The 10,615-nt window shown below is 34.2% G+C and overlaps 2 protein-coding genes across 3 annotated transcripts; one reads left to right on the top strand and one right to left on the bottom strand.

Moving 5' to 3' along the window:
• The first annotated feature begins 550 nt into the window (after positions 1-550).
• LOC130747122 (protein NRT1/ PTR FAMILY 1.2-like) lies at positions 551-4,619 on the top strand. 2 transcript variants are annotated; one of them, XM_057599964.1, is made up of 4 exons: positions 551-754; positions 956-1,173; positions 2,166-2,404; positions 3,426-4,619. In XM_057599964.1, exons 1-4 carry the CDS (start codon positions 640-642, stop codon positions 4,342-4,344), a joined length of 1,491 nt encoding a protein of 496 aa, XP_057455947.1. In that variant the 5' UTR covers positions 551-639; the 3' UTR covers positions 4,345-4,619. The 2 variants fall into 2 exon arrangements, with proteins under 2 accessions (XP_057455947.1, XP_057455946.1); XM_057599963.1 differs by having other exon boundaries at positions 553-754; positions 2,166-2,713.
• A 292-nt stretch (positions 4,620-4,911) lies between these two features.
• Positions 4,912-7,688, bottom strand: LOC130747123 (protein PLANT CADMIUM RESISTANCE 8-like). The gene is made up of 4 exons (XM_057599965.1): positions 7,420-7,688; positions 6,146-6,217; positions 5,459-5,671; positions 4,912-5,327 (listed from the first exon to the last, which is right to left on the bottom strand). The coding sequence occupies exons 1-4, from the start codon at positions 7,550-7,552 to the stop codon at positions 5,233-5,235; spliced, it is 513 nt and encodes a 170-aa protein (XP_057455948.1). The 5' UTR covers positions 7,553-7,688; the 3' UTR covers positions 4,912-5,232.
• Positions 7,689-10,615: the final 2,927 nt, after the last annotated feature.

Here is a 10,615-nt window from a genome sequence, read left to right as displayed (position 1 = left end):
ATTGCAGTGTGCAGTCTGTACTACTTGAGATGATAATTTGGATTCTCTGCGGTTCACTACACTCCAGTCATGAAATCAAAGTCATAACAACTTGAGATGATCAAACTTTTCAGATTATCTTTTGTTCTAACACAAGTATATTGGATAGTTCAAGAGGAAAACATTTATATTTTGGTAGAATTAGATATCCTAACAGAGAGTTGTTTCTATTTAGAAAATTTAAATTTGAGATATTATTTAAGAAATATTTCTACCGAATTCAAGTCCGAAACATGTTTAAGAAATATCATTATAAGAGACTCTAATAAGGTAAAAGGCGACCGTAATATGTTTGGATATAAACAATCATATTCTAGTAAAATTAGTACCCAGTGGAGATTTTTCATACAGAAAATTCAAACTCGAGACATTACTTAAAAAAAAATTAAAATGTATTACTTCTTGGTAAAAAAATTCAAATTCTGAGTATTTAAATAATTTTCATGAATATGTGGTTCTTCTTTAGAACTTATTGGGCAAAGTCCACTATTGAAATAATAATTTAGTCATACAAATCTAGTATAGGAGATTGGCATGTGCATGAAGAAGATTTTGTAGTTCAGTTCACTACTTCTTTCTCTTTTTAAAAAGAGGAAGCGCATGGAGAAGGAAGAAATGGATGCTGCTTTGATTCATGAGGAAATGGCTCAGCAACACAAGAATCCACTTGTACAAAGAAGCAAGGGTGGCTTCATCACCATGCCTTTCATTATAGGTATGCAAAAGAAGTTATTTTTTTGGTTTGTTTTAATCACATATATCCTACACTTTACACTGAGACAATATTGTTCGAGTCGGTTAGAACCTTTGTAAGTCGCAAAACTCTTATAGTACCGACTACCGAGCTTTCCTAGCTAGCTTGATTTCATTTTTTATTTGGATGTTGTTGAGAATGAATATTTGATTGTTGTTGCAGCAAATGAGTCACTAGCTAAGCTTGCTAGTGTTGGGCTAATCCCAAACATGATACTGTATTTGACTAAGGATTACAGGGTGAGAGTAGTGAAAGCAACACAGATCATGTACTATTGGTTGGCAGCTACAAATTTCACTCCGGTGGTGGGTGCTGTCATTGCTGATTCATATTTGGGTCGCTTCCTCGCCATTGGTTTGGGTTCAATACTCTGTTTCCTGGTACCTTCGATGATCCTGTCCTTTCTAGTATTATGTTATTCTCTGTACTTTGTTTTTTCTTAATCTTGATGAGCATGCCGATTCCCAACTAACATTAGTTTAGAATTTAGATTTTAACCTCATGCGGGTCTGTTCACATCGATAATGATGGAATAATAGTGTATTCACATCTTAATTCCACATCTAACTCACTACAATTTAAAGAAAAGAGATAAATGAGATATGATCTAGCTAGGTGATATGATAAAAATATAGGAGACGGAAAAAAAATGAATGAAAATAGTATGTAAGAAAAAATAGTGTAGACAAATCATTACTCATTAATGATGTGCCTCGCATGCACACTTCGTATGAAGTTTTTAAAGTAATTCATCCAAACTTTCTAAATGATCAATCTGTACCTATTACACTTTTAGAAATTTGTTTTTTTTCCTTATTTTTTCTGTTCCAATGTATCCCCACTTCAAGTCTTCAAGGGTCGTGGTTATATTAAATGGGTAGACATTCATAACAAATATTTTTCCATACACACTGTTCGAAAATCGATCAAACTTTTCCCTCCCCAATTTTCTAAATTAGAAAGGATATATTAATTTAAAAAAAAATGTTCACATATTTATTCTTTCACTATCTTTATATCTATCTATTTTTATTAGTAAGGAGTGAGATTTTTTTTTTCTCTTCCTTGTTATTTTGCCATAGATGATATGTGGTCCTTGAGAACTGAGCTTAATGAAACTGAAGTTTAAGGGATATGTTCAGCTTGGAAAAAATCTATTCAATCCAAATTCAAGCTCCACCTTATAGAGATAGAAAATGGAAGTGATAGAAGTGGTAGATATGATGAGCAATATAACATCAAAAGAAGAGAGAATTAGGAAGAAAAATTGGTGAAAATGAGAAGAAAAAGTAAGTGAGTGAATGTATAAAAAGTAAAAACTCATGTTGAGCCAACCTGATTTGATTGGAAGAATATATTGGTGTTATCACAGGGGATGGCAGTGTTGTGGTTAACATCCATGAGTCCAACGGCAAGACCTCCACCTTGTCTTCACTCAACTGAAGATTGCCAATCTGCAACAACAAGCCAATTAGCTCTCCTACTCTCTTGCTTTGCTCTCATATCCATTGGAGGTGGTGGCATCTCATGCTCCTTAGCATTTGGTGCTGATCAGCTCAAGAAAAAAACTGATCCTGATAACCAAAGGGTCTTGGAGAGCTTCATAAGCTGGTACATAGCTTTGCAAGCCATTGCTGTTGTTTTTTCTTTGACAGGAATAATTTACATCCAAGATCATTTTGGATGGAAACTGGGTTTTGGGGTTCCTGCAGCACTTATGCTCTTGTCCACTTTCCTATTCTTCATTATTTCTCCACGTTATATCAAGCAGAAACCTCACAGTAGTATTTTAACTAGCCTTGCCCAAGTAACAGTTGTTGCCTACAAGAATAGAAAACTTGCATTTCCCCCTAAGGACTCAGCTGGAATGTATCACCATGAGAAGGATTCAACACTCGTTGCTCCATCTGACAAACTGAGGTTGAATGCAATCTTTAATTTAATGATCTTAATTAAGTTTTGGTGAAATAATAAGAATGCATATGGAAGAGCTTATCTAATCACATAAGTATTTATGCTTGGATAAGCTTATATTAATAGCTTATAATGTAAATATGATCAGATAGTATCTGAATTCCCTACAGTCAAAATTTCCTAAAGTCACTACAATCATAGTTTGGTATCTGTAGAAAAGATCAGATGGTTGGATCAAATTAAATATTAGATGACTACGAAGCTATGACTGCAATGACTTAAAAATTTTGACAACAGGAAATCCAAATCCAAATATAAGCTCTTCTGAACTTATTTCCGTAAGATGCTCAAAATAGCTTATGCATGAGTGCTTATACCTATCTATAAGAATCCTCTCATGTCACATGACAATGTCAAGTGAAACACTGTGTCTATATCTTTCTTCATGGATTTCAAAGGGCCCAACTTTTTAATATACATGAAAAGAGAGAAATAGACACAATTTTAACATGAGTGGGCACGATAAAGTTTCCACATGAGAGGATATTTTCCCTACCAATCAGCTATTTTAAGCTTATTTCATTAAGTTTCTCAGATTAGCTAATGAATAAGTACTTATGTGATATACGATTCTTGACATAGTGTTTAGTTAAGTTATTTATTAAGGTGTTTACTCAAAGGCATCCTGACTAACACCAGGTAATTCTTTGAGTTTTAGGTTTCTGAATAAAGCTTGCATCATCAAAGATAGAGAAAAAGATATAGCCTCTGATGGATCAGCCTCAAGCACATGGAGTCTTTGTACAATAGAGCAAGTGGAAGGACTAAAAGCCATCATCAAAGTGATTCCCCTTTGGTCTTCCAGCATCATGATATCAGTAAGCACTAGCCAAACCTCATTTCGGTTGCTCCAAGCTAAAACTATGGACAGACACATCACTCCAAGCTTCGAAATTCCTGCAGGCTCTTTTGGTCTCTTCTCAATGGTGTCAGTATTCATAACTGCGGGCGTCTACGATCGTGTGATCCTCCCTCTAGCATCAAAACTCAGAGGAAAATCAGTTTCTATCAGTGCGAAAAAGAGAATAGGAATTGGGCTGTTTTTCTCTTTTCTGGACTTTGTAGTTTCAGCAGTTATTGAAACCATAAGGAGAAGGAGAGCAGTTGAGGAAGGGTACATTGATGATCCTCAAGCAGTGTTGAACATGTCTGCAATGTGGCTTATCCTGCATCATGTTTTGACTGGTATGGCTGAAGCATTCAATGCAATAGGCCAATCAGAATTCTATTACTCCGAGTTTCCAAGCAGCATGTCAAGCATTGCTGCTTCCCTCTTCAGCCTTGGAAATGCTGTGGGAAACTTGGTGGCTTCTATGATATTCAGGATTGTGGATGACATTACTTCCAGAGGGGGAAAACAAAGTTGGGTCTCAGATAATATCAACAAGGGTCACTATGACAAGTTTTACTGGCTTCTTACCATGATGAGTTTTGTTAACATGCTGTACTATTTGGTTTGTAGTTGGGGTTATGGACCAAGTGCAGAAGCTGAACAAGGGAATAATACTAATGTTCACTGTGAGCCAGAGGAGGCAAAGCAAGGTTCCAATGGGGAACAAATTCTGAATCCTAGATAACTGCTCACTTAGTGCATGCTTGAAAACCCTTCAATAATTGATTATGTTGTCGGAATTAATTCTGTTGAGAAGCTTCTGTGAGTAGCTTCTCAATTTGTGGGTAACTTTTTTTCTAGGTTCTGCTTCTGTAGCAGACTAGCAGGTACTTCCATGAATCTAAAGTAATTTTAGTTATGTTTGAAACTAGTATCCATTGTTTGTGTGCATGACTGCATGTCAGTTCACTCAGTTGTATCACGCAATAAAGTTTAAACTAAGAGCAAAACTGAATAGCATGTCATAGTTTCTGATTCATGGGCAATTGGTGAAAAGAAATCAATAAATTATGACATTGTTTCCTGGATCCATTGCAAAGTGTAGGAAGAAGTGGTTGGCATGTGCTAAGAGGGAGTGATGAAATGAAAACTTAGCATTGAGTTCAGGATTTAATGTTTCTCTTGCTAAGATGAAAATAAGAAGCCTAATAGTATGAGTGAATATGGTGAATAACAAGTAAAGCGAATAAACTAAGCAAATCTTGTCCCGAATCGAAATTCTATGTCCCCGTTTGGTGTCTAATTCTCAGTCTAAAAAAAAAGTGCAAAATCATTCATTATTTTTAAACTCATTTTTACACATTATTTCCAAATACATTCATTCTTTCAAACTTAATTTTACCAAACTTCAATCGAGCAGAGCTTTATTTGTTTTCTTACAATTCAATTATAAGCATCAAACATTCAAACAAAACCAATCAAAAGAAATACATTTTTTTGCGGAAGAGGGGACCTAAAGCCGGAGAACCTCCACCAATAGAGGTCAACTGACAGACGAGAACCTAAAACAGGAGAACTTGCACCAATGGACCAACAACAACGAAGAACACCAAAAGAAACACAAGAACTGTGTTTAGTGGGACATGGCTTGGTTTGAAGGAGGATCATTCAATGTTTGACCATTTTGCTGTCTTTCACGCTGTTGTTCAGCAAGAATTCCATTCCATCCTGCACACAGACAAGAAAAAAATAAGCCGATTGAAACATGCTATATTAGTCAAAAGTGTTTCTATAGCTGTCATTGTCAATCTTCAATATAAAAATGAAAAAGTAAAAATGAGGAGGAGGAGGTCAATTACCAAGAGCAGGGTCAAGTCCTCTAATCTTAAGCTCTCTGAACTCCTGACAGAGAGAACAACATGGACAAAAGACATGAGAGATCACATCTGAATATGGAGCTTCCACCAAATCATACTTCTTCCTCAACTTTGTTCTGTACTTTGACCCCATGATCCATTGAGTGCACAAAGCAGGCATCATTAGTAGGTAAATGAAGCTTCCCAAAGGACAACCTGAAATGATTAGAATTAATAATCAGAGCATGTTTGAGAAACACAAAGTGTATGTTTGGAAACTCGGTAGATTTTCACGTTGGGGAAGAAGTGATTCCGAGAGAATATACTCCTAGTAGTTTTTTTTGTTTTTTTGTTTTTTTGAGAGAAAAGTGATTCTAAAAGGTTAATCATGAAACTATAGATGCTATTGGGGAGAAAAGTGATCTGCAAGAAACTACTAGGAGTCATTTTTGTGCGCAGAGAAGTGATTATGTGAGGTTTAAACGTGGATCCAAACACGCTTGAAGTTGTAGAATTATGATAGAACTTTTCACAATACAGATTCTTGAGTTTCCCTGGTACACATGAGGTACAAGTACTACAGCTATACATTTGATTTGAATGTGCAAATTAATCACATGGAGTTGTATGTAGTAGAGGTAAATTGTTATAAAAACAAATAAATGGAGAATTAAGGGTAAGGATCCTTACTCAGTTCTCCACCATCCAATACTTCTGCTATCTGCCCAAATTGTACACAAGGTAAAAATGATGTCATAACAGCTGCCAACCCAAAAAAAGCATATGTAATTAGATAAATCATCCTGCATATTATACTTTTTATCAGAAAAACAAAATGTGATTGGCAAGTAATAAGCTGTTATTCTCAAGTATGCACAATTCAAATACTAGACAACAAGCATCATCAAACAAGCCTTTTTCCAAGGTATAATCATTCACATGGATACATGAGCTCATAATGCCCCAGTGTATATCAAGTTGAAACACTAGACTATTCATAAAAAAAGGTGTAGCAGGCTTAGAACATTGAAATCAAAATATAGAAAGATTTCTGAGGTTAGAACTGAAACAGTCCCTGAGTTCAAGAGTTATGTAATAATTTCAACAGGATTTCAGCTGTTGATTCAAAAGATGACTAAACCAGAAGTAAGACTCTGATCTCCTGGCCATTGAGGATTAGCTCAACTGATAGGGTTGTGATTGACTGAAGTACAAGGGTATGTTAGGTAAACAAATGACTAGCCGCTTCTCACATAAGCGCTTATTCATAAACTAACTTCATAAACTTATTGAAATAGCTCAAAATAACTTTTAGGTAGTTGAAGCGTTTATTCATAAGCTGATCTGAACGACTTATGAAAATAGGCTCAATACAACTTATAAATCAGTCATAAGCTATTTTCATATAAGCTTACTTGAATACTTGTTATGTTTATGTTTACGATAAACTCAAATAAGCTCTTCCAAATGCAAAGGGTGAATTTGGGTAAACAGCTTAATTAAACGCTTAAGAGATGACTATAAGCGCATATTGCATAAGTGTTTATCCATAAGCTAATTTAAGAAACTTATCGAAATAATCTGAAAATGCGATATGGATAAGCATAAGCTGTTATTCATAAGCTAGTATGAGCAGTTTTTCAAAACATTTTATAGGTAACCCATAAGCTATATACAGAAGTTCTCTAAAATACTTACATAAGCGCTTAAGCTACGAGATAAGCTCAAATAAGCTACGGGGTCTAAGTAGCGCAAATGTAACCAATAGAAATATAGGCCAATGATGGTGCTTCTTTAGCAAAGAATCTAATATGAAAAATCTTGTCAAGATTAGAGATTAAAGTGAAGGTTTATTCATGATAGACTTGTTTCAAATTTCATCAAGGTTAATTTTTAGCAGAGGTTGAAATGATCTAGCTATATAACTAGTTCAACGAAATTAAACTAGCATGAGCTGATATTACCATTTGTCTGATTCTCATGGCAGTCAAATAGTCCAGTACTCCATGGCTTCCCTACTTGCTGAGTTGTATTTGCTTCATACCTTGAGCCAACGGGTTCATTCTGTTGAGTCCTCTGATCCTGATCGTTCGGCATATCTCACCTTTTTTAAACAGTGATAGAAGCCTAGAACTAATATAAATAAACTCTAGCTTTGCTTATGTAATGCTTTCAGTTGAATCCTGGAATTCAAACAGCTAGAGGATATTGGTATAAATTTAGGACAAGACGATTTGTACATCCTTCATGATCTTAAATATTGATTAAAGTTTTGTTCTTATCTACATGGCATTTTTTTTGCTTAATTAATTAATAAGAGAAAATTATAAAAACAAGAAATGGAAAATATATATAAGAAATTAAAAGAAGAACAATTTTGATATCAATATGAACATTGACTACATTTTTTAATTTGTGTTATTACTTTAAAAATAATGCATACACACTTTATATTCACTTCCACTTATAAGATATATGGGTACACCAGAGAAAAATGTGAGACATAATAGATAATATGATAGAAAAAAGAAGAGTGTGAAAATGAGATAGAGAAAAATGTGAATGTGAATGCATCTAAATTCTTAAAATTTAAATGAAACTTAAGCGAGAAGTACTGGAAAATAAAAAAATTAAGTCAAGAGAGAGAGAGAGAATATAAATTTAGGTTTAGTTCATATCTTCGTTTTAAGCTTAGCTGTCTTTGCCAGTATGATAACTGTGTCGTGCATGAAGGTAGTAGACAACTAGTTATGACAGTGTGGACTTTGAAATTCTTGGATTCTAGCTTGTGTGTATACAAGATTTGGAAATTTAAAAGACTGCTAATAGCCGTCATGTTTGAACACCAAAGTTCAGCTACGTGCATTGACTTTTTATTTATTAACATACCTACATCAAAGTCAAATAATTAACCCTCCAAAGTACTATTATTAATAATTAATACTGGAAAATGTGTTAATAAAATTCTCAATCTAACTTGTGCTCACAATCATGTATGACATCAAATGTTCAATTTTCAAGTTAAACGGTTTTTTTCATCTTTGAAGCGTGAAGCCACAGCTGAGAGTTGACCAATGTGAGGTCCCTCACTAAGAGAAATAATTGGTGCAAGTACAGTGGGAGAGAATGGGAAAAAATTTGCCAAAGATATAGTATGTGCATAGGGAAACAAAGAGAACACAAAACAGGCATCTTGCCTAAGATATTGTATAGGGCTATAAAGCTCGCACCGTGGGTTGAATTTATGATCGTAAAGTTACATAATAGCAACCTTAGTTACCGTCTTGCAGGGGCTTGCTCTAAGAGAAGATATGACTTCTCTTGTTTTCTGAACTAAGTTTTTCTCGTCATCGCTCTTGGAACCTCAATAAAATCAACTTCTCCCGCCCGATGACCCTCTCATGATATGCTTCATATTCTCTAGCAAAGAGTATAAAGCTTTCACAACAAATGAAATTAAAAAGGAACCAAATCATTCAACTCAATCATGTAAACCCAATTATTATATCCATAACTTTCCTTAAACTCAAGTTGACTATTGTAAAATTAGATGAAGAGATACAAAGTTTTTAGACATTGTTGTTTTAGCTAGGAGGGTGGCAGGGGCAGCAAATATAAGGCCTGCAGTAGCAACAACCTGGATGTACTAGTCCTGCAGTACCTATCTCCTGTGCATTATGAAGCCCTTGTGTGTTTTCAATGCTATGTTCATTAGCAATCCCTTGTGCTTTTTCGGACCCTTGTGCAGTTCTTATTAGATCAATGCTCACAATAGCAAAAAGCAACACCATCAACTTCAACGTCATCTTCAAAGAAATTCTCATTATATCTCAACTTGATTTGTAGATAAAACAAAAACCAAGGATGCTTACTTTTGATGCGTAAGAACCTCCTATATACCTATTTATATATACAGAGAGAATCCTAAAAGGAACTATATATCAAAAAAATTAATATGTATAATTCATAAGAATAATTAATATATATTGATGACTAATAGTAATATGTGTAACTAATGGTTATATTAATAAGAATTAATAATATTATTAAAAATACATAAAAAAAATATCAATACTAATCATCAGTCAGTAATTATAAGCGAGTTGATTTTAGTCTCTTGGCAGAAAACAACCAGTAATTGAAAAAAAAACTATGTTAATTAAATAATATAAAAAATACAAGATTCGATAATATAATATGATAAAATATAATATTATATATTATATAATATTGTATTTTTATTATATTACATTATAGTATTATACTGTATTTTAATTAATATAATAAAAATACAATATTATATAATATATAATATAATATTATATTAAAACATTTTGTAGTCTTTCTACTATTGCCTTTTACCTATCAATTGTGACTGTTTGGTTAATTACCTTTCCAAAACTCACATGTTTCATGATAAATATGCAATATTCAAGGCACAAGTTAAAGGAAGGAAAACATGAGGAAAAAAATGTTAAAATGGATATGTTGCAAGCTGACAACTCTGAGTACCTACCGTAAAATCGCAACACCGGATTCGTTAAAACAGAAGAGCAATGAGGACCACCTTAGAGGCAGATCGAAGGTGGAGAGGTTCCTTGTATTGGTTTATGTCTTCCCCTTTTTCTGAGATGTTAGCCATGGTTCTCATTACGACTTTGTTGTTTCATGTTTAGGTTGTTTGGCTAAACACCTTTCTTAAGATTACAATGCAATAGATGTTGTGAGTCCCCATTATGATTTAGCAATTTTTTTTAGTTGAATGGATAATGACCCTAAGTTAATTCTATATTTCGAACCGGGTCATTCGTAGTAAACTTTTAGTGATTACACTGCACTGTAAGTTCCTTCAACATCATATCGTGGTTACACAACAATACCTCCTAATTGTTTAGAATGGACTCGACAAACACCATGTCAGCATCCAGAGCACCTTTTCGTTGTGAAGCCATCTTAGTTTGCATAAACTGGTTGCTCCTTTTATGCAATTAGCTCTCAACGTAAGCGCCAATTGAGAGGAACAATCTCCTATCTAGTAGAAAAATGAAATGTATACTGTATTTACTATTTATTGAATGCAAATATCAGACAGAACAGAGCATGAAGCTCCATGCAGAGCACTCTCTGCCCAGGCCAAAGCCAATTACAGAAAGGAAATCT

This window comes from Lotus japonicus, chromosome 3 (genome assembly GCF_012489685.1).
Source record: "Lotus japonicus ecotype B-129 chromosome 3, LjGifu_v1.2".
Taxonomy (NCBI): domain Eukaryota; kingdom Viridiplantae; phylum Streptophyta; class Magnoliopsida; order Fabales; family Fabaceae; genus Lotus; species Lotus japonicus.
Note: the sequence above shows the minus strand (reverse complement) of the source record. Positions and strands in the feature narration are given on the sequence as shown.

What these genes read in the sequence shown, in the direction of transcription:
- LOC130747123 (XM_057599965.1), bottom strand. Translation starts at nt 7,552, where the DNA reads ATGCCGAACGATCAGGATCAGAGGACTCAACAGAATGAACCCGTTGGC. An exon ending in CCATGAGAATCAGACAAATG is followed by an intron (nt 6,218 to 7,419) that starts GTAATATCAGCT and finishes TTGGGTTGGCAG; the next exon opens with CTGTTATGACATCATTTTTA. An exon ending in AGGACTTGACCCTGCTCTTG is followed by an intron (nt 5,328 to 5,458) that starts GTAATTGACCTC and finishes GTCTGTGTGCAG; the next exon opens with GATGGAATGGAATTCTTGCT.
- LOC130747122 (XM_057599963.1), top strand. Translation starts at nt 640, where the DNA reads ATGGAGAAGGAAGAAATGGATGCTGCTTTGATTCATGAGGAAATGGCT. An exon ending in CACCATGCCTTTCATTATAG is followed by an intron (nt 755 to 955) that starts GTATGCAAAAGA and finishes TTGTTGTTGCAG; the next exon opens with CAAATGAGTCACTAGCTAAG. An exon ending in GTTCAATACTCTGTTTCCTG is followed by an intron (nt 1,174 to 2,165) that starts GTACCTTCGATG and finishes GTGTTATCACAG; the next exon opens with GGGATGGCAGTGTTGTGGTT.